Here is a 24045-nt window from a genome sequence, read left to right on the forward strand (position 1 = left end):
TTTTCAGTGGAAGAATGTGAAGAAGTTGACGAAGAAGAAGAAGAAAAAGAGTATAACGAAGAACCAGACGGTAAAAGTAACAATGAAAATTACCACAAATTTTGACAATGGAAATGATAATATTAATATAATTTTTTTATACGATAATATTTTATTACCGTCATCAGTCATATATAATTTTCATCAAAATATATCAAATAAACCCACGCGTCATGGGTTCAAAATCTAGTCTATACTAATAAAAGTAGAAGCTATAAGCTCCTAAGGCTGTCCACCTAGGATTTAAAACATCTAATCGGAATTCGACATGTTACTAATTAACATTTTTTAAATTTCCAGAATTTTCTATATTAAGATATTTTTTAAACGACCAATCGCGGTCAGACAGCTCAATATTTAACATTTTTGAAATAATGTTAAATTTCTATATTAAAATATTGATAAATAAGTGTATTTATAACTTTCCACATCAGCTAGAAAAAATTAGACAACGGCTAAGAACCATTATAAATAAGTCTAATATGCTTCCAACTACGAATGAGCATGAAGCTTGATTTATCATGCGTCCAAATAATTTTAAAAGTTTAAAATATTATAATTTTTGAAACTTTTAAAAGTTCAAATATTATAAATATTTAAACTTTATAGAAATATTTAAACTTTATAGGATGTTTAAAAATATTATAAATACCTCCAAAGAAAGTTTAAAATATTATAAATATTTAAATTCTATAAGAAGTTTAAGTATTGTTAATATTTAACTCTAACAATTTTTAAAAAGTTCAAATATTATAAATATTTAAACTTTATGGGATGTTTAAAAATATTAAAAATATTAAAAACATTCAATCAAGATTCGACATGTCATTAATTAACATTTTTTAAATTTCTAGAATTTTCTATATTAAACGACCAATTGAGATCAGACAACTCAATATTTAACATTTTTGAAATTATGTTAAATTTCATATTATAAATACATATAAATAAGTGTATTTACAACGTCCCACATTAGCTAGAAAATTTTAGACAATGACAGAAAACCACTATAAATAAGACTAATATGCTTCCAACTACGAATGAGCAGGAAGCTTGATTTATCAGGCGTCCAAATTTAAAAATTTTAAAAGTTTAAATTATTATAATTATTGAAACTTTTAAAAGTTCAAATATTATAAATATTTAAACTTTCTAGAAATATTTAAACTTTATAGGATGTTTAAAAATATTATAAATACCTCCAAAGAAAGTTTAAAATATTATAAATATTTAAACTCTATAAGAAGTTTAAGTATTGTTAATATTTAACTCTAACAATTTTTAAAAAGTTCAAATATTATAAATATTTAAACTTTATGGGATGTTTAAAAATATTAAAAATATTAAAAACATTCAATCGGAATTCAACATGTCATTCATTAACATTTCTTAAATTTGTAGAATTTTCTATATTAAACGACCAATTGAGATCAGACAACTCAATATTTAACATTTTTGAAATTATGTTAAATTTATATATTATAAATACTTATAAATAAGTGTATTTACAACGTCCCACATTAGCTAGAAAATTTTAGACAATGACAGAAAACCACTATAAATAAGACTAATATGCTTCCAACTACGAATGAGCAGGAAGCTTGATTTATCAGGCGTCCAAATTTAAAAATTTTAAAAGTTTAAATTATTATAATTATTGAAACTTTTAAAAGTTCAAATATTATAAATATTTAAACTTTCTAGAAATATTTAAACTTTATAGGATGTTTAAAAATATTATAAATTCCTCCAAAGAAAGTTTAAAATATTATAAATATTTAAACTCTATAAGAAGTTTAAGTATTGTTAATATTTAACTCTAACAATTTTTAAAAAGTTCAAATATTATAAATATTTAAACCTGATGGGATGTTTAAAAATATTAAAAATATTAAAAACATTCAATCGGGATTTGACATATCATTCATTAACATTTTTTAAATTTCTAGAATTTTCTATATTAAACGACCAATTGAGATCATACAACTCAATATTTAACATTTTTGAAATTATGTTAAATTTCTATATTATAAATACTTATAAATAAGTGTATTTACAACATCCCACATTGGCTAGAAAATTTTAGACAATGACAAGAACCATTATCAATAAGACTAATATGCTTCCAACTATGAATGAGCAGGAAGCTTGATTTATCATTCGTCCAAATTTAAAAATTTTAAAAGTTTAAAATATTATAATTAATAAAAAATTTTAAAAAAATATTATAAATATTTAAACTTTATAGGATGTTTAAAAATATTATAAATACCTCCATAAAAAGTTTAAAATATTATAAATATTTAACTCTATAAGAAGTTTAAGTATTATTAATATTTAACTCTCAAAAATTTAAAACATGTTCTTATGTATGACTTTATAGATGATTTGATATTGTTTCTGTAAAATTATCTTTTGGGTCAAAGGAAGAAGGATTGACATCGTAAGATCTTGATTTGATGTTGTTTGAGTTAATTTATGAGGTTAAAGAAGAAGAATCGATGACAAGCACACATGTTTTATCAGCTATACATGTGTTCATATTACTCTGTACAAGTAATTTACAATTTTGTAGTATTAAGGATTTTGGTTTGAAAAGTTTCAATATGTGTGGATATAAAACCGAGTAAGTATACAGGTGAAAGTATCAATAATTGGGTGCATGTAGTGACTAAGCTGGTCCGTAAAACTGCACAAATTTTACGAGACAAGAGGCAATGATTTTGGTATTAGAGTTTGATGGGTTAACAAGTTGTGTGGTAGTCTAAAAAAAAAGGTTATAATGGAAGAATGTGATTGATGGGTTAACAAGTTGTGTGGTAGTCTAAAAAAGAGGTTATAATGGAAGAATGTGAGGAAGCTGATGAGGAAGAGGAAGAAGAAGAGTATAATGAAAAACCGGACGGTAAAAATAACGATGAAATTTATCATAAAAATTTGACAATAAAAATGATGAGAAAGAATGAAGAGTAAGAAAACAGTGAAAAATAAATCACGAAGACATAGATGGTGGTGGCCAATTAAATATGAGAAAAAATATTAATTCATGATTATAAAAATGTTTTGTTTGTCTGATGGTCAAAGAAACGGTTTAGGATATGCTAGGTCACCAGTTCGATCCGCCTCGCCTGGACGTTCAATTAATTTCATGATTCTTTTGATCAGATTTGATTTTTAGTTTTTTGAAAGTAAAATTTTCATCAATCAATTGTAATTTAAAATTTTATATAAGCTAATATTTCTTAACTGTCATCAATCATATATAATTTTTATTAAAATATATCAAATAAACCAACGCGTAGCGTGAATTCAAAACCTAGTAACTTAAAAAAAAAATGAATTAGAAAAGTTTTGGTGTACAATTTCAAAACATAAATGTTAGTAAATAACCAATCCAAACAAACGGATTTCCTAAGTAACCCGAACCAAATTTTGATGGAAAATCGGTATTTTCATACCCCAGTTAAAAGGGTATGTTGAATTCCTACCCCAACTTTGACATTGAGCAAAACCATACATTATGTTCAATAATATTCAAATTCACGACACCAACTTGTGAAACTGTGTTGAATCATACACAAGCCGTTAACGGCTGCTTACGTGGAAGCCACGTAAGAAACGACGTCGTTTTGAGAAACAAAAGAAAGGGCTTGTTTTGGCTAAAACGACGTCGTTTCTATCTTCTTCTTCCTCTTTTCTTTCTTTCCCGAATCACGTTTCATTGGTAAATCTCGACTCTTGAGGTTTTCATAATTTAGGGGTTTTCTCATTTGAGAGAACATAACAATGTTGACGACGTTGAATCCTTGGTCGATGACGTTGCTGCTTTCCCCGTAGACGGTGAACTTATCGTCGTGTGCTGCGCTGTTATGGCTGTATCTCCGAAACGAGTTTGTTACGACGTTTCCGTCTTTGGAGTTGTTCTTGAATGAGTCATCTCCTTTGGGACGACCGCTGCTGTAGTTAGTGAAGTTCTTTTGGTCGTAAGTGGAGAACTTGACGCCTTCGTCGTGTTTCTCGAGACTGTTCCTAAATCGGGAAAACAGAAGATGTTAGCGCCAGAGCAGAAATCGGGAAACCGAGTCGGGAGCGAGTTGGTGGCGGCGAGTTTGGAGAAAGTGGCTGAGTCGATGGCGTTGAGTGACGAGGTTTTGAAGATTAAAAACTCCGATCTGGGAGATTCGCTACGGATCTCTTTGTTCCAGTAACTGACTATAGATGCTTTAGGTGTGAATGGATTCTGCTCCGCCGAGAAACCGCCGCCGATTAAACGTCCTCCGACGATAACAACCTGCATTGCCAACAAAAAACCACGCTAATTAATTTAACACTCGATTCAGGAAAGAAAGAAAAGAAGAAGAAGAAGATAGAAACGACGTCGTTTTAGCCAAAACAAGTCATTTCTTTTGTTTCTCAAAACGACGTTGTTTCTTACGTGGCTTCCACGTAAGCAGTCGTTGACGACTTGTGTATGATTCAACACAGTTTCATAAGTTGGTGTCGTGAATTTGAATATTATTGAACATAATATATGGATTTGCTTAATGTCAAAATTGGAGTAGGAATTCAACATACCCCCTTAGCTGGGGTATGAAAATATCAATTTTCCAATTTAGATTCCTGTCTATTCTGCCTAATACTGAATAATTCGATTTGAACAACTCGATTAGTATAAATTTAGGTAACACAAAACGATTTAGAAAATGACAACCTAAATCTCGAGATGGGTGGGGCTTGTAGCTCAGAGGATTAGAGTCAAAACGTCCACGACTACTATTTATGGTTAGGATAATTTATTTTTGTGCTATTAAGAACAAAAACAAGAAACTGTACTTTCACAATATTAATTGTTGTAGAATTACTTAGAAAGAGGCTATTTACTTTTAAATACATAGCTAATGACATTAAATATATTTTTTTATTATTAAAAAAAAAGGTGCAAGATAGATTTTAATTTTATGTCCAACGAGAGTGTTGAGGGATAATCTCAGAAGTCCCTAAATTTTTTTGACAAATCTCCTATCTCCTTCTCTATTCTTCATACCCTTACCTTTTTTAATAAGAGGTGGTGAGATGATTTTAGCCTTCTAGTTTCATTGATTTAAATTAATTTTTTTAAATAAAAAAATAAACCCAGCTGCTCTTTCAATTCAAGAAACCGACCTGGTTACTAACCTCTCAACCCAGCCGCCGGCGATTCTTCCGTTGTCAGAGCTCCTACTGCTGTCGTTCTTCACCAACTCAAGTTTAATCAAGTTGTTCTTCAAAATGCAGGTGCGTTACTTCACATTAAAGTAGCTTTTGGTTGAATTTGTTTTTGATTTGTAAATTTAGAAATTCAATTGGATTTAGATCGAAGAAAGCTTAGCACATTGGATGTTTTACAAAGGTTTAGGGGTCGATTGAGCTATCTATTAGATAAGAAAGGGATTTGGCTTTCGATTTCAGTGAATTAAGGAGATTAGAACTCGTTTACCATTCGATTCGATTCTGATAAGAGAGAGAGAAGGTGGTGAAACTGGTAATACTGGTATATTTAGTAAAACTAGTAATACTGATTCATATAGCACAACTAGTAAAACTAGTAGTAGTACTAATTTAGATTTTTTTTATTGGTTGGTTTGGAAGGATACAATATGTGAGAACGTTAGCCTACATTTTAAACTTGAAGGTCGCATGTATAGTATAATGTTCAATAGGAATATAACATTGTTGATGTTAAAAGCAAGGATACAGAGGAAGCTTAGGTTTGTTGAAAGTAACGTTCAGTTGCAGCTGAGCTACAAGCCACTACTGGTAGAAACATTGGAGCATTGTGAGCTTAATGATGATGAGGATGTTAATGTTTATCTAGACTCCGTTAATTATGAGAAGCAAAGATGTCTGTTGTTTGTGAATGTCATCCCTTCCGAGCCTCAGCCTGAGCAAGTTCCCATAGTGCTCATAGTGCCCACAGTGCCCACAGTGCCCACAGTGCCCATAGTAGACCAAAGTTCTGTTGGTATGAACTTTGAAAACCAACATGCGAAGGATGGTGAAATCGGACCTAACACCATTGTTGTCTACGTAGGCAAAGAAAAGGCTGTAGAGGGTGATTCTAATAAAGAGGGTGAAGTTGTATCATGTGATGAAGGTGATGAATATACTGAGTCACGCCCTGTTGTAGAACCGTGTAAGTATATTGAACCATGGGATGATGGTTTGGGTCTGACTAAACTTCAAGAATTTCCAAACAAGAAGGCATTGCAAGATGTGGTGGATAGAGCTTCATTCGCTAACTGTTTTAGTTTTGAAATAGTAAAGTCGGACAAGGTGTGTTATGTGCTCAAATGTCCTAAAGAAGGATGTAACTGGGGTTTACGAGGTGGTAAGATTCGAGATACAAATATTTTCTCGATTAGAATGCACAACAAGATGCATACATGCTCTCGGACTAGTCAAAGTTCAAGCAACAGTAAGAGACAAGGCACTCCACAATTAGTTGCTTCTCTTTTACATGGTGATTATCCAGGGCAAATGGAAACTCCACCTCCGAAAATTATCATGGATCTTGTCAAGACAAAATTAGGTGTTGATATATTATATTCCACGGCATTGAGAGAGAAAATTCAAGCTGTTACTTATTTGAAAGGTAGCCCAGAAGAAAGCTACAAGATGCTGCGATGTTATCTGCACATGTTAGAGAAGGTTAATCATGGTACAAGATCATATGTGCATTGCAATGAGAATAATAAATTCATGTACTTGTTCATAGCTTTGGGAGCTAGCATTGAAGGATTTAAAGTCATGAGGAAAGTTATAACTATGGATGCAACTTTTCTAAAGAACGGATATAAGGGTGTTCTTGTTTTTGCGTCGGCTCAAGATCCTAACCGTCACCATTATCCCTTGGCGTTTGGTGTTCTTGATGGTGAGAATGATGCAAGTTGGAATTGGTTTTTAGAGATGTTGAAAACCGTTGTTGGGATTCTTCTGAAATAGTATTTATGACTGACAGAAATACAAGTCTCATAAAAGCCATAGCTAATGTGTATCCTCTGACTCATCATGGTTTTTGTATATGGCATTTATCCCAAAATGTGAAAGGTTATGCTCGTAACGTCAAAAAAGACGTTGTTGCATGGAGATTCATGGAGTGTAGTAGGTTTTACATAGTGGATGAAATCAACATTGCTTACGCTTCTTTTACGACAAGATATCCTTCTGCTGCCAAGTATCTTGAAGAATCAACCCACAAAGAAAGATGGGCAAGATGTGTTTTCCAGGAGATAGATACAACCTAAACATTAGCAACTGTGTTGAATCGATGAACAATGTATTTAAAGATGCAAGGAGGTACTCCTTGATACCCATGCTGGATGCAATACTTAAAAAATTCTCTGAATGGTTTAATGAACATCAGAAAGATGATGTGTCTGGATCAGTCGCAAATAAATTGGTGCCTTTAGTGGAGAACTACTTACATGATTTATGGGCAACTGCTGAGAAACTAAAGGTGATAGAGCTAAATGGTTTCGAACTTGAATACAATGTCATTGACAGTGACAGAAAGCCTTATTTGGTGAAGTTGCGATTGAGAAGTTGCAGTTGCAGGTTTTTCAATATACAAAAGTATCCTTGTATGCATGCATTGGCGTCTTTCATTACATTCCAAAAATATGGAGGTAAGGATATCGAGTTACATGAGTTGTGTTCTAAGTATTATTGGACGGAGCTGTGGGCAATTGCATATTCCAGGACAATTTATTTAGTACCTGATAAGTCTCGATGGGATGTCCTAGATGAAGTCCAAGATATGCAGATAATTCCTCCGAATCGGAAAATAAAAAGGGGAAGAAAGAAAACAAAAAGGTATGCATCTGCTGGGGAAAAAACGACCAAAAACTCGACCTAGGACGCAGAATAAAAGGTGCCGGAGACAAGGACTTCAATGGTTGTTATTTGGAGATTCTTTGTAATGTTCATGTATCAACTGTGTTTGGTTTGACTACTCTCTACTTTTTTATGGCAGAACTCCCTCTTGAAACTTAATCTGAAACTTAATTTGAAGTCTATTAATGTTATCTTCTTTCAAAATATGTGTATATAAGAGAGTAAAACTGGCACAACTAAGATAAAACTGGTAAAAATGGTAAAATTGATACTACTGAAAATAATAAAATTGGTACTACCTAAAACCAGTGTTGACAATACATATTGTATAAATGTTCTACATAGGTTTTTACTTTAAATGAATATTTTTCCAAAATATACTAATTTTAATTTATTTATGAAAGAATCCCAACAAGTGTTTCCTTACACTTTTAATGTCACTTTGTAAATAATAACCAAGTAAGGATGAAAAAGTTATAGAATTACAAGTTTTAACTTATGAAGTTGCAAAAAGCTTGTAATTGTATGTTAATTAAGTTTAATCAACTATAAAGCTAGAAAAAGTAATGCTAAGGTTTAGTATAACTAATTAAACTGAGAAACCTCTAAAGTACAACTATGTGCAAGTTTAGTGCAACTGCATTAATCAGTAAAACTGTGTGTGAACACGCAGTGTGAACGCACACATCTTTTACACGTGGCCAGAATTTCCTTTTTTCTTTCTTCACCACAGCCCCGAAGATTTTTCTCAACTCAATCACTCTCATCCATTATCTTCTCTCTCTTCATTCTCATCCATTCATTCATTTTCTTCGAAACTGAAAGTCTTCTCTTCTCTCATCTTGAAAGTTGAATTCTAGATCTATAATTTCTCTCTTCTCAAACTATAGAACAATTTGAGGCCGACCCATACTATGCTGATCAGAAGAAGGCGAGGAAGTTAGAAGCGTTGCGACAAGCGATAGCCGATGGTGATTTGGGCATGCCTCGAATATGCCCATGTGGCGAACGAATCGTCGAAGAGATCTCTCCAACAGAAAAAGAGAAAAAGATATGGTTTACTTGCGTTAAGTATAAGGTAAATTGAATTAAATTAAATACAATTGAGAGATCTGAGTATGATGTATGTTCGTTGATATATTTTGCAGGATGATGGATTGCACAGGCGGAAAATATGGGCTGATGCAATTGAAGAAGAAACAAAAAGCTTAAGGAAGGATGTTGATAACCATTGGGAGAGATTGAGGGAATTCGAACCCCATCATACTCAGATCTATAATTTGCAGATGCAGCTTCAGGAGAAGAGTGACGAGATTGCCAAACTAAGGGAGGTGGTGGCGGAGCTTTCCAGTCGAGTCGATCTCCTTGATAAATTGTGTTATGATTGATATTATCTGAGTCGATCTTCTACGTTGGTTTAAAACTTGTTGAATCAGTTTCTTATCTTTTATATGAATTCTCTTGTTGAATCAGTTTCTTATCTTTTATATGACTTCTCTTGTTGAATCATGTTCTATATTTTTCTATGAATTCTCTAGTTTTGTTTAGTTTTACGTAGTTTTACCAAAAATACGAACGGCAAATCCAAGAAAATAACGTAGTTTTCCACAGTTTTACTAGTAATACCAATCGCAAATCCTTAAGAAAATAACATAGTTTTACATAGTTTTACTAGTAATACTAATTGCAAATCCAAGAAAATAACGTAGTTTTACATAGTTTTACTAGTACTACGATGACAAATCAAAGAAAATAGTTTTACTACTTCTTAGACCTTTTTCTCTTCGTCCCTCTTCCTCCTTCTTGTGAAGTACTCGGTTGCTCATCATCTACAGGCGCATGACGTGAAACCAAATATTGTTAACACCTTCTAGTATTACCAAGTATTATTATAGTATTACGAAGTATTACCTTTGATTTCTCTTGCTCGTTCACATATACTTCCAACGGTTCGATCCTTTTTTCAAGCCCATCAATCTTCGCCGAAATGTTACCGAACTGGGTTTTCATATCCTGCTTCATGGTGCTTAGAAGATCCACTAACTCAATAGTATTTTCTCTCGGTTGTTCATTGGCGTCTATTTCCTCATTCGCATCGTTTTGTCCTGAACGAGAAGCCACATCTGCTGTGTACATCTACTCCAAAAGTACAGGAAGTCCTCTACGAAGACGCCACATCCAACTGGCAACAACGATATCATGGGTATCATCTTCCTCAGCTTCTTCCATGATTAAATTGAGAAGAGGAATTTCTTCATCAATAGGAGGGATCACACTAGCAATTGCCTGTGTAAACGACCTACTTTAGATACATTACAAACCAATTTATTCAAATGATAAATAATTTTAGTTGTTAAGATAACTAACCATTGTTGTACCAAGTGTATCACCTATATCCATTAGAGGAAAACCTTTCTGACCGGTATTCTTAAATATCCTCCTGCACATCCTAGGACAACTTTCATTCACCTCAGGAATTTGGTCAATGTAAGTGTTCGCCAAAATTAGAACTGCCTCAAATAGTAAAAACTTCACAACACAAAAAAAAAACTAAAATCAGCTTCACTTATAAGAAATATCAACAATGAAAAGACTTCATATTTTAAACTAACTAACCTCCAATGGAATACAGAAACTTGGAACAGGCCATAACGCACCCTCTTTATGCACGACCCCGTTAAAATGCCTCATTGTATGGGTAATCTCTTTTAGCATGTTATTGAATGATAATCTCTCCCAAAGAAAAGACACACAAAAATCTAGATCATTCACTGCTCTTACAACAAAATCATCGATACCCGTAGCATCTTTCCCCGAGTCTTTTGTATGGCTTACAATGATGCTTCCTAAAAAGTAGAGAATCGCCATCTTCAACCTATCACGAGTACGACATGGTTGCATTACCATTAGCTTTTCCCTCACATCTTGAAGTCTAACCTTTTTTCGTAAAAAATACTTCCTTCGAAACTCGTCACTGCCGGCTTCCTTGTAATCAAGTGGATAGCACCGACAATCTAATCCAGACATCAACGTGTGTTCTCTCATACCATAACAGATTGGAACACCATTCACAACAAACCATGCTTCCTTCTTTTTATCAATTTCTGCCGTTCGAAGAAAGAGCAACCACATTCCCATAAGCTTGTGGTTTGGGTCCCTTGGCATGTGGAAAATGTGCTTTAATTGTGGATGTTTCTCAAACCAATCCCTCTCAAAACTAGTCAGTGGATGCTCTAATCCGTCAAGCGTTGTCAAAGTTTCAAAAATATGACACCTTGATTTTCTTATTGTACTGACTAGGATTCAAGTGCATTCCTAAAGGTTGCATCGCTTCTGTTTCCTCCTCCGATTCCTGCAACAATATCAGTTTTACAAGAGTTCTACCGGTTATACACCAACTAGTTGTACCAGTTCTACTAGTTCTACACCACCTAGTTGTACCAGTTCTACTAGTTCTACACCCAATAGTTGTACCAGTTCTACTAGTTCTACACCCAATAGTTGCACCAGTTCTACCAGTTCTACTAGATCGATTTCAAATTCCAATTCAATTCCGAATGACACAGACTAGTTGTACTTACACTTGCATCGTTGTTCTCCTCGTGCTCCCTCTCACTTTCGCTTGTACTCCTTCTCAAGTTACCTGCCGAGTTCGAACTTCCCTCCTTATCTTCTTCTTCTTCTTCTCCTTCATCGTCTTTTTCTTCCCCTTCTTCTCCTTCATCGTTTTCTTCTTCCCCTTCATCGTCTTTTTCTTCCCCTTCTTCACCTTCTTCTCCTTCATCGTTTTCTTCTTCCCCTTCATCGTTTCCTTCTTCCCCTTCATCGTTTCCTTCTTCTTCTCCATCGCTTGATTCCACAGAAGTAGATCTCTCGTTATCTCCTCCTTCTTCATCATCTTCTTCTCGATTACTTGATTCCGGAGTACCAAATTTTGCTTTCTCTCCTTTGTTCGCATTTTCTCCTTCGACCACCGGATTGGGTTCCTCCGAAACTCGAGTTTCACTTTCTTCCGCCACCGTACTCAAAGCTCTCTCTCCTCCTACTGTCGCCGGACTCACACCTACTTCCAGCGAATCGGATTTTGCTTTCGAACCTCCATCTCCTTGTGAGATCTTCTTTTCTTTCAAACGATCACTCCTCCTCACACTCTTTCAAACATAAATTTTACAGTTTTTTTTTAAAAGATACCGATTCAGTTTTTCGGATCTTAGATCCGATTTCGTTTGGTTGGGTGGATACTACCTAAGTATTTTTTGTAAATATCTTAGTTTTCTTTGGAAAATAATGTAAAACACCACTTTTTCGATTTAAAAAAAAAATCAAAGAGAAATTCCAGAAAAGAGAGAAGCTTTTGAGATTGTCAGAAATCTTTTAGGGACTGTCATCAATCATATATAATGTTTACTAAAATATATCAAATAAACCAATGCGTAGCGTGAATTCAAAACCTAGTAACTTGAAAAAAAAATGAATTAGAAAAATTTTGGTGTACAATTTCAAAACATAAATGTTAGTTAATAACCAATCCAAACAAACCAATTTTCTAACTAACCCGAACCAAATTTTGATTCATGTCTATTCTGCCTAATACTGAATAATCCAATTTGAACAACTCGATTAGTATAAATTTAGGTAACACAAAACGATTTAAAAAATGACAACCTGAATCTCGAGATGGATGGGGCTTATAGCTCAGAGGATTAGAGTCAAAACGTCCACGACTACTATTTATGGTTAGGATAATTTATTTTTGAGCTATTAAGAACAAAAACAAGAAACTGTACTTTCACAATATTTTCCTACTTAGAAAGAGGCTATTTACTTTTAAATACATAGCTAATGACATTAAATATATATTTTTATTATTAAAAAAAGAGGTGCAAGATAGATTTTAATTTTATGTCCAACGAGTGTGCCCTCTCTCGTCCTTCTCTCACACACGCACGCACTTGAGTCCAGGCGCGTGACAGTCACTTTCGAAACGGCGGCGCGTCCTTGTCGCTATCGAAATCGATAGAGCATCATTTAGTAGAGACCGGCAAGGAAGGCGTGGCAAACCTCATCGAGTAATCTCGGTACGGAAACTCGTTGTCAAAGTGTCCGGTTTGTTTCCCGTCATCGAAATTTAACGAGTAGCTCAACGGATCGTACCAGAATTTACCGTGATTATGGTTTCCAGCGCAGCCACCACCACCACCACCGTTTCCTCCTCCGCCGCAGCAGCGGTTGCGTCCGAATCGGCGGATAAAAGTCTTCCACCTAGGACCAGCAACAAGCTCAGACCACTCTCTCATCTTCCGCCACCCTCGAATCCACCATCATCGTTGGTCAGGCTCCACGGTCCTGATCCGTTGCCACCACAAAGATCCGCCGTGATTCGACGGCTTGGATGAGGCGAGGCATGGCATAAGGAAACAACATCCTCTCTTCGCGAACAATGCTTCGTGCATATCATCGGTGGCGTCCATTTCAGAGATCGGCGACGATTGAGGTCTCATCCTCAGTGGCATGATTCAGATCTCTCTCTCTCTCTCTCTGTGCCTCCTCAGATCTTCGTTCCTCTTCTCATAGCCTAAACCCTAATTTTCTCCCTCTCTCTCTTTCTCGGTTTCTCCAATCAACGCGTCTCTTTTGAGCTGGAACTAAAAACAGAGCAGCAGACGCCGTAACCGCCAAATACTGATTCTCATTTAACCGGATATAACCGGGAATTTCAGCTGTTAGTGATACATAGAACCATAATTAAATTGGTCCGGTTCTCCCTAGCCCTAAATTGGTTCGGTTTCTCAATTAGCTGACTTAGCAAACTTCTAATCTTATAGTAGTATTCCTAGAACAGATTCATTGCAGGTGAATGTTCTAACCAAATTCACCTAATTTTTTTTTTTTTCCTTTCTCTTTGCAGAAAATGATAATAGTAAGTAGGAGAATATCTTAACTTTAGTGGGATCACCTACTAGGCTATTACTGAACTAGAGACTTATGTCAAAATGGTTTAGCATAATTGCTCATGTAAGTTTTTTTTTTTTATATATATAAATATCATCAATTCCAATGGTCTAGAAAAGGAGGAAGACAAATGTAGAGATTGTGAGACATAAAACAATATTTTCACGATTCAAAGATGAACTAGTTCATTACCCATTATCAAAGCCCTTAACTTCGATCAAGAAATGTATTGAACCCTTATATAAAACTTGTATCAAACAGGTTTGATCCTATTTGCACTAGCTTCATCTCGCGTTTGAGATTGCGACGTGGTATCCCCTAGATTCACTAAAATCTACATTTTTCACACAAAAAAAAAAAAGCACTAGTGTAAATGAAAATATTTAATTCTTTGATATAGGCGGAGTAAAATGTACATAACTCTTGGAATTACTCAAATTTCAACTAAATGTATATAAATTTTGGAGTGAAAAAAAAAAAAACTCTTCAATTTTTCTAGAAATTTAATTGTTTCTACAATTATTCTAGAAATTTAGTTGTTTCTAATCATAAAAAGCCTAACTAATTAAGTATTTTAATAATTCGAATAAATAACAAGAATGATATTTTTCTAGAGAAAGTTCAAAAATATTATTTTTCCAAAACCACTTTAATACCCACTTTCTAAAACTTTAATAAAAATACCAGTAAAAAATAGATATTTATCCAAATATGTTTGAAACTATAAAAATTATACACAAGCTACTTTTATATGTCTACAAAATTTTATATACTTATATTTAATAAAAATTACTATACAAATATCTTTTAAAAACCTTTTAAAACCTTATAAATATTTGGATCGAGTCTCCAAGTATTAATTACTATACTGAAGTACCTTAGAAACCTTATAAGATTTTCTAAATTTTTCAGATTTAATAGGTAATATTTTTAAAAATGGATAGATGAAACGGATATCTTTGAAAATGGTACATCAAAAACAATTTTTCTCAAAAATCCTCTATTTTGTGTGTGTGTGTGTGTGTGTAATATATAACCTAATCCCTATCTACCCTAGTGGACTCTTAATTTAATATGTTAGGTAAATGTGAATTTCCATTTCTTTTATTTGGATTATAAATTTAGAATATGATATTATCTATTACTTATATTCAATAAACCTAAAAGTTGTTTTTCTTCTAAATGTGTTCCTATAATCTGAAATATATGTGTCAAAACTAAACATTAAAATTTAATAGAAACCTTAATTTTAATAAACACCAAAAGTTTAGTAGACAATATATTTAAAAACACATATATGGCAAAAAGCACATATCAAACAAAGAAATGACACAATAAAATAAGAATATCAAAATTCTTTAACATCGAAAGACTTAACATATCATTGTGAATAAAAATTAAGAACATAAACAATATGAAAAAAATAAGCCAATTATAATTTTGCTTGTAAAATTTTAAAATGCTTATTCTTAAAATTATCGTGGTACCAAATTCAACAAAATCCTAATGAAACCATAGATTATTGGTATTATTTGGATAAGTAACAGGGATTGTACTGTTTGAGTTGGCGGCATCGAGAGCGGTGGACGACTCGCCATCGATTTGATGTTGGTTCTCTTCTTGATGGTGGTGGATGTGGTTGTGGTTATGGTGGTTGTCATCCATGAATGAAAACTTCATGGGTTCTGATGGATACCTCATTTGCTCATGATTCGTCATTTCCATGAACCATTGTTGTTGGTTTTGATTGTTATTATTATTCAGATTTAAATTCAGATTTTGACGGGGCTGATAAACTCCAATTTGTGGAGCTGTTGGACGAAAAATTTGTTGCTGTTGAATAGGATTTAACAATGTCGTGACTGCCGCATATGAGGAAGAAGAACCCACCTCATAAGTTGTAGCAGTTGGAGTGGTTGTTGCCACCAAATCCACCATTAGTCTACTCCCTTCAGAAGTAGCTGCCACAGTAGAAGAAGATTTGCCAATTTCAATACCCAAATTTTGCAAAATCTCGACCCTGCGATTAACATCTTTAAGATATTGCTCAATTAAATAACCCAAATCATTAAGATCCATAATATTTAGATGAAACATTCCAATATTTCCAATCAAACATTGGAACATGACTTCAGTCATCTCGAGCTCCCTATTATCTTTCCGTTGTCTCCTCAAATTCTCAATCGCTTTTGCTATTCTTTGTTTGAGAAAAGCCTCTTGATCTACCATCTTCTTTTGCTTGTCCATCTCTGGGAGTGTCCTAAATTCAGAGATTATCTTTTGCACACCAGAATTTGATGGCCACACTTCAGGAGTGGTGTCGTATGGACTGAAGATGATCGCGCATGAAGTGATACCACAAAGAGTGGAGAGTTCGTTTACTTTCTTCATCAAACCCTTCTTTCTTTTTTTTAAAAGTTGCTTTTCTCGAAGAATCATTCGAAATGTAAGCAAGTTTTACTTTCTTTCTTGTCATTACAAAGTATTTTTCTCTTTGTGTTTTTCTTTTCTTTCTTGTTTGTGCGTTTGTTTTGAAGTTATAAATGTGTATAGTATTATATAGTAATGAAGAGGTATAAAATTTTTCTTTTAATAAAAAACAATTAATTTTAGATTATGGGTAGACAAAAAAAAAAAATCTACCGCTAATAAAGTTGTGTTATATAGAATATCTTTCTTTTATTAGAAAAAAATTTGAACGTCCAAATCAGCCTTAATGCATGAACATTATATAAAAAAAAACTTCAATGTATTCAAGATACATGTGAAAATTGTTTTCCATTAATACATGTACTACCACCTAATGGTTTGACAGGTGAAAAAGTATAGTCCAAAAACTGTTAGAAGATGACTATTATATTAAACATATGTGAGAATTATAATATCAAAACGATAAAATATGATAAACAATTTAAGCTAACAAATTTAGTTTTTTAAAAATAGATATATTTTAACAAACTAAGTTTGTAACCACAAAACCCATGAAATCTCAAAATCCAGTCATGTAATTAAACCAAGATCATATTGATACAGTTACTTAAAACATATAATCAAAACTATGTGATAATTACTAAGATTTGGTATTATAAGTAAGTCAAAGATTTGAACCAAAGATTTGAATAATTTAAAGATTATTTTCTTCTTCAATATATTTTTGTAATCACTTTCTTTATTAGAAAAGACATTGAATATGATTTATTGAGTTGTGAATTAATCATGCATGAACTAAGCGATAATTCTTAAAAAGAATTGTCTCGTGTGAACATTTACAATATATTTTATTTCACAATTATTAGTGTGAAACATAAAAAGAGAAACGCCGTCTGTGGGGATCGAACCCACGGCCACGTGGTTAAAAGCCACGCGCTCTACCACTGAGCTAAGACGGCTGTTGTTCACTACTGTTAAATTATAATAATTTAATTAAGTGTTGTGTTATTCATACTTGAAGACAATTAACACATGTTTAGTAGGTTGCTAAGAAAAGTGTGAAAGGCCTTCATTATAAATTGGAAGATTCAATCCTTCTCTTAGGATCGTTTTTTCATTTAAGTCTTCTACCAAATTCACTCTCAGATTCCGTCTATCATTCGTGATTTTAGCAAAATTTGGTTTATGCTCTGTGTTTGTGTCTAGCTTCCAGTCACTTCTGACTTCCCAGGATGGATGATTTATCAAATGAAAATAACAAATTTTGTTATCTTGTCTCCTTTGCTTCTACAAGATTCATCAAGAGAATCAAGATTGATCTTCTTGTCTCACTCTCTATGTTAAAAGGTTACAACCGTTTAATCTCAAAACTCTCAACTACTTTTTGTAGCTCGAGATAAAGATGAGAAAGAAAAGTCAAATGCAGCATCTTTCTGACACCATCCCAGATGTATCATCATGCACCTAAAGCTCGAAGCTGGACTATCCACGTTTAGATCCCAAAGCAAGAAGTATCTTCTTCCTAGGTCCCTGAGAAAGAACACACCATTGTAAAGACTAAAGATTACAGAGAACTTGAATCGAATCATGTTGATGACTAATGAGTAATGACAGATGCATTATCGTATTATGAATGGAACTAAACTGAGGCAATGATTATTCTATGGTATACTGTAAAACAGGCCATGGTGAAAATTAAGTCATGTGTCAGCTTATCAAGGATTTTACCATTGGTATGAGCAGAGCTTTGAGGTCATCATCTGTCATATGCATTAGAGCATCCATATCAACCTGGAATAAGATGGAAAGCAATAAGACGCCTTCTGGTACATCTATAGATGGCATCAATAAGAGAACTCACAAATTAATCTAAACAGTAAATACATTCACATACTTCTTCCACTTGAAATGAGGTGGAATATTTCTCGAGACCCAATGATTCCAGGAAGCTATCAACCGATTCATCATTCTGAACCAAAACATAACAAACTGAGAGAGCTAGTACTGGTGAAACATCCATACACTTCGAAAGGGCCTTGCAAAGTTATATGGTATTAAAAATTTTACTGATTAAGGAACTAAGTTTGGCGAAGATGAATAATATGACCTGCTGTGATTTCTTCTTGGTTGCTCCGTTCGGAGCTGTTCTAGTCTCAGATTTGGTTGCACCTGCAACCTTCCTTATGACAGGTCTAGCAGCCTCCCTTCTAGATTGCGGATTCACAGTCCCAGAGAGCTTATTCCGTAGATCCCCAACGCTCAGACTAAATGCTCGTCCACCACTTTGCAAGCCATGATGTTTCTTTCGAAGCTTCAAACGGAGATCTTTAGGGTCAATTCTGCGGTCTTAGCAAGTCAATTCAACGGAGTCAAACAACCAAAACAGATATAAACACATAAACAAACATTCAATGATTCTCTAAAACTCAGATTTAACAACATACTTGAAAGCTGAGGCTCGTCGTAGCCTTCGAAAAGATCATGCTCCCACTTATCATCATCCGCCCTTCCTCTGAAACATACAACATTCATCAGACTTTGTTTCCAAGTAAATACAGAAGGAGACATCATCCCAATTCCCAAATCACCTAAACATACAGAGCTAAAATCTATCAACTGTTTGAATTTGTTAAGGATTAGCAACGCAACTTGACTTAATGAGCAAAATTTAAAGAACCAACTATACAAAGCCCAAAAGAGGAGATTCAAAAGAAGAACTCATAGGAGCAAGTTAAGATTTTTTACTAAAGGGAGGCTGAGTGAGAGATAAATAGAACTAACCTCTTCCTCGTGACTTGTGTGTTGCGAGAAGAGATGTGACCGGAGCCGCCATTGAGACGGTTCTTTAACGTTTTGCTGATTCCAGTTTCAGCTTCCACTCGATCACAGTACATATCGAACGGGAGGAAAATAAAACAATCGATTCCTACCTAAACCCTAAATCAGGAAATTCAAAGTGAATCAAGAGGGAGAGGAACGAAATAGAACTTCAGCATCAAGTTACAAAACCCTAATTCTGAATCCGGAAATTACAGAAACAAGAGGTGAAATCTCCAACTCGAACGGAAAAAAAAAACGATATGGGTAGTTCGACTCAGGGTTTCACAATTTGCAGTGTGTATCAGACACTACCGGGTCGAATCGGGTCTACCCATTAAATACAATCTGGTTAAATCGGGTGAGTCCGGGTCAGATAGTTAATATTTCTTTTTCTTTTTTTTCCACAATTTTTTTTAATAATAGTTTGCATTTGTTAATTTAATACTCTCTCTGATCCCTTAAAAATTAGGTCAATTGTCAATTTTTGTGTTTATGGTAATTTTGGAAAAAATAACTTTAGTGGTATTTTTTGGAAAAAAAACTACAATATGGTATTGTTGGAAAAAACCATTTTACTGATATTTAAAGGAATTTCTCTAAAAATTAATGTTGAGGGCTTTTACACAAATTAATAATTAATGATTATTAACTTTAAATATATTACTGTTTTCTACTAAAAAAGTATAATATATTATAGACCAACAACTATTCAGATTTTCAAATTTTCTTAATGATTATTTTTTAAAGTAGTTTACAAAGTTTAATAGTATTAATTAACTAAAATTGTAGAAAATCAATCTTTGTGAAACATGAAAAAATCATAAAACATCCATTTTTAGGGGACATAAGCAGTAGTAAATTAAGACTAATCACCAAAATTTTGTTAAGAATATCAAAAATAAAACAAAACAAAACAAGATAATAAAGAGCAGAATGCTAAATTCAGAACTGACTTAAGAGATGCACATTTCACATAAATAAAGAAAAAAACATTATACATGTTTAATTGCTCATATTTAATAAGTGTTTAATGATTTAAATTCAATAAGATGAGATTTGGGTTTAGGGGTAAATTAAGAAATTTAGCATAAAAATACATTGGAAATATAGAATGACATTTTTTATAAAACAAAAAAGTTTCTCTAAAATGATACTATTTGTGAAACAGAAACAATATGAAACTTGAAAAGCTTAACATGTGTTGACCAATATATAATTGTTTACCAAATATCATAAAATTCATTGTTTATATATAAAAGATCATTGCACCGATGAAGTTCACCGTAAAGATTATGGTCGGGCTCTTCCTTGACTCGGCTCGCCAGTCCTGGATTAGCAGCTAGTGGTGGTGGGGTATCACTTACGAGGTAGGCTGCTCCTCGCTTCTTAGTATCTGCTGCATATTCCTTGTCCAAATGTTGTCGTGCCTCATTCTACACCTCCTTCAACTTGTCGACTGGCGCCTTTGTTGGGGCATGCTTCATGGCAAGGACGGCATTTTCTTCCTCCATTTCGATGTAGCATGACCTGCGATGGAGGGCATCTTGGAGCATGGGAAATCAGTTTAATGACAAATCTTCTCGGAAATTGGACTCATACCACAAGGCGCTTTTTAGGGCTGATATTGACCCGCTGTCGGGGGATTTTCCTGTGTGGCGACTTTCTTGAACATTTCCATGAATTTTCACAGAGTTTCATGCTCCTCCTGGACAGTATTCCAAAAGTCTACATTTGTCGCGCTTAGGATAACCAAAATGGAGTATTGCTTAAGAAATATTAGTGATAGCTTATGAAAACTATCAGTAGAATTGGCCGAGAGAGTGGAGAACCAGCCTAACGCTTCTCCGCTCAAGTTGACACTTGCCATCATCGAGCTTATGAACAGCTGACACTTGATAGCTTCGAGCTCAGCAGGTGTGTAGTTGCAGCGGTGGATCGTGATTTTGAAAGACGTCAAATGGTGAGTTGGGTCTGAATCACCTTGAAAGTACACTATTTTAATTTTGCAATCCGGACGGACAACAACCCGGCAAATTTGAGCCGTAAATGGTGTCTCTGAGATTGCTCGAGCATATGATCAACGTTGGCGGCTGCGCTAGTGGCCCGGTGGAACTTATTCGATACGTCGAATCTGACTCTTGAGCTCGGTAATCTTATTTTCTTGGTCGGTCTGCTGAACTGCTTTGATATTCATATATTTTACCCTGTTTTCCCTTAATATATTCACATCTTTTGCATCTTTTCCTATCCATTTTGTCCATTATTGTGTAGCTTTAGGACTGTTCATGCATTAGAGTATAGATGCATTGCATTGGCATATTTTCTTGCATAAACAGGTGATATTGGAGCCTAAGGAGCATGGAAGCAATGCTAAAGAGGAGTAAATCTATCAAGAGAAGAAAGCAAGGGAGTTAGAGCTGAAGAACCAAGGTCCGGAGTTCCACTCGACTGCCCACTCGACCAGACACTCGACCATGTGCGGAGAAGGACTCGACCGAGTGGAAGGAGCAGAAGAAAAGCCAACTCGACCGGTCACTCGACCGAGCACCAGGTCGAGCTGACCAAGCCGCCTAGCTATTTTGTCTTTTAGCATTTTTAGGGCTTCCACTACTTTTCCTATAAAAGGACCTTGTACCCTTCAGCCACCAGGAGTCCAGTTTTTTAGATATTACCAGTTTTTAAGAATTCGAGTTTGAATCCTTCTTCAATATTGTAGATCTTTGCTTTATCTTTCTATTGATGCAAGTTTCGTTATTTTCTGGGTTTATGATTTCGTTTTTCATCATGTGTGATTGTGAGTAGTTTGCTTAGGATCTTGAGGATGGGTTAGGCTGGATTGTGGTTGAGGTTTGTTTAGCTAGGTCAAGCTTGATTGTTATAGATCTCTTCTAGGCTAGATGTACTCTATGCTGATCCTATAACCGAGAGGGTAGGGTTTGATTTCAAGCTTCTTAGCATCACACCAATGTCTAGGTTGCAAGATAAGGCTAGATCTAGAGATTATCATTAGGCATGCTAAGAGATTAGATGTCTTGTTTGATTTTTGACATTAATGATCTGTTGCTTAATGCTTGCTTGTATAAGTTCTTTGCTTTGTGAGAACAAGTCTAGAAATATATGAGCTTGATTGTTTTTGCCATGAGAGTGGATTAACATGTTCTAGGAAGATCATTGTCTAGAGATTAGCTCAAGTTGTTTGAGATTTGTCGACCAAGTTAGATGACCACAATCATTAGTCCAGCCCATGAATCCCTCCTCAAGACCTTCCTTGTCTATTGATTTCTTAGTTTAAATCATGTTGTTTGGTCATTGTTTGATTCGTTTTTGTCTTGCTCTGTTTTATTGGGTTTGCTCTGTTTCTCGTATTTGTCCAACTCGACCATGTACTTGATCTACACTCGATCGAGTGCTTGCTCGAGCTCATCCCCATAATTCTTGTTTATGCTTTGTGTTTGTTCTATCTCAATTCCTATTTCATCTTAGTTGCATTTCTGTTGCATTCATTTAGTTTCCTGTTCATTACTTGCCTTGCATTAGTTCATTACTTGTCTTGCATATCTATAGTTTTTTTTTCATTGCATTGTTGTTTAGATCATCCTGCTCTCTTTACATTTAGCATCTATCTTAGTAGCTTTTACTTTCTGCATTTTACATTTCATCAATAGGTTGTTAGTGACAAACATCCTTCATATTTGGCTTGACTTAGACATATATGCACATCCTGATTGCTTGCAAACACTCATTTAGGATTGACATCTCTTATACTACAACAACATAAGGGTAATTGAAACACCTTTCACCCCATCTGTTCATCATCATTCATTCATATCTCATCCATCCATACCACACCACCATAAAAAGATTGTTTCAATTTGGCGCCGTTGCCCATTTGAGTGTGTTTTGTGACAATTAGGATCAATAGAAGTCTAAGATTAAGTTCGTTTATCCACTTGTTCGCTACTGATCTCGATTCTTCTACTGCTTGTCTGTGATTGAGTTTCAGGTAACAACTCGACCATCAACTCGACCACCACTCGAACGAGTGAGTGATCGAGTACCCGATCGAGTCAGAAGCTGGATACAAATAGACATCACTTCCTAGTCGACTCGACCACCCACTCGAGCCTGTGCTCGACCGAGTGCCTATCCGAGTCTGTACTCGCGCCTGTTGATGGAAACAAGTCCAAGGGTCATCACAATCTTCAGAGACTCCTTGATCACATCAACCGACCACCAAGAGACCTGAGACATCAGAGAATAAGAATCTATCAGGAACAAGAACAACAAGTGCTAATGGAGCAACAAGATCAACAAGCTCCAAGGACAAGAAACATTGGTGTTGGAGATGCACCAAACACACATAACCAAAGAGCTAGTATTGTGCCTCCTACAGTAGCAAACGACAATTATGAGATCAAGAATGGATTGATCTCTATGATTCAACCCAACAAGTTCCATGGGTTGCCAATGGAAGATCTCCTAGACCACCTTGATGAGTTTGATAGGATATGTGGTCTCACAAAGATCAATGGTGTGAGTGAAGATGGCTTCAAGCTTAGACTGTTCCCTTTCTCACTTGGAGACAAAGCTCATCTATGGGAGAAGACACTTCCAACTGGAGCAATCACCACATGGGATGCTTGCAAGAAGGCTTTCTTGGCCAAGTTCTTCTCCAATGCTAGAACTGCTAGATTGAGGAATGAAATTTCTGGGTTTGCTCAAAGGAATAATGAGAGCTTTTGTGAAGCTTGGGAGAGGTTTAAAGGATTCCAGACTCAGTGTCCTCACCATGGCTTCAGCAATGAGTCCCTACTAAGTACTTTGTATAGAGAAGTTCTCCCCAAGATCAGAATGCTTCTTGATACAGCCTCAAATGGTAACTTCCTCAACAAGAATGTGGAAGAAGGCTGGGAATTGGTTAAAAATCTTGCT

General features: G+C 34.7%; 3 protein-coding genes, 1 non-coding gene and 2 pseudogenes across 4 annotated transcripts; 1 reads left to right on the forward strand and 5 right to left on the reverse strand.

Annotated features, from left to right (window-relative positions):
• On the reverse strand, positions 2711-4339 carry LOC104751149 (annotated as a pseudogene).
• Positions 8730-9320, forward strand: LOC104751158. The gene is made up of 2 exons (XM_010473053.2): positions 8730-8989; positions 9060-9320. Exons 1-2 carry the CDS (start codon positions 8894-8896, stop codon positions 9297-9299), a joined length of 336 nt encoding a protein of 111 aa, XP_010471355.1. The 5' UTR covers positions 8730-8893; the 3' UTR covers positions 9300-9320.
• LOC104722861 lies at positions 12615-13691 on the reverse strand (annotated as a pseudogene).
• LOC104751167 (agamous-like MADS-box protein AGL80) lies at positions 15367-16339 on the reverse strand. Its single transcript, XM_010473066.1, is given in 2 exon segments — positions 15367-16275; positions 16277-16339. Coding segments are annotated over 2 exon segments (972 nt in total).
• On the reverse strand, positions 17181-17252 carry TRNAK-UUU. The gene has a single exon. It is a non-coding gene; the product is annotated as a tRNA-Lys (tRNA).
• Positions 17531-19411, reverse strand: LOC104722870 (ankyrin repeat and SAM domain-containing protein 4B-like). Its single transcript, XM_010441133.2, has 7 exons — positions 19327-19411; positions 19075-19230; positions 18738-18805; positions 18401-18639; positions 18188-18262; positions 18022-18084; positions 17531-17823 (listed from the first exon to the last, which is right to left on the reverse strand). Exons 2-7 carry the CDS (start codon positions 19185-19187, stop codon positions 17776-17778), a joined length of 606 nt encoding a protein of 201 aa, XP_010439435.1. The 5' UTR covers positions 19188-19230; positions 19327-19411; the 3' UTR covers positions 17531-17775.

The sequence above is a fragment of the Camelina sativa genome, chromosome 2, assembly GCF_000633955.1.
Source record: "Camelina sativa cultivar DH55 chromosome 2, Cs, whole genome shotgun sequence".
Lineage (NCBI taxonomy): Eukaryota > Viridiplantae > Streptophyta > Magnoliopsida > Brassicales > Brassicaceae > Camelina > Camelina sativa.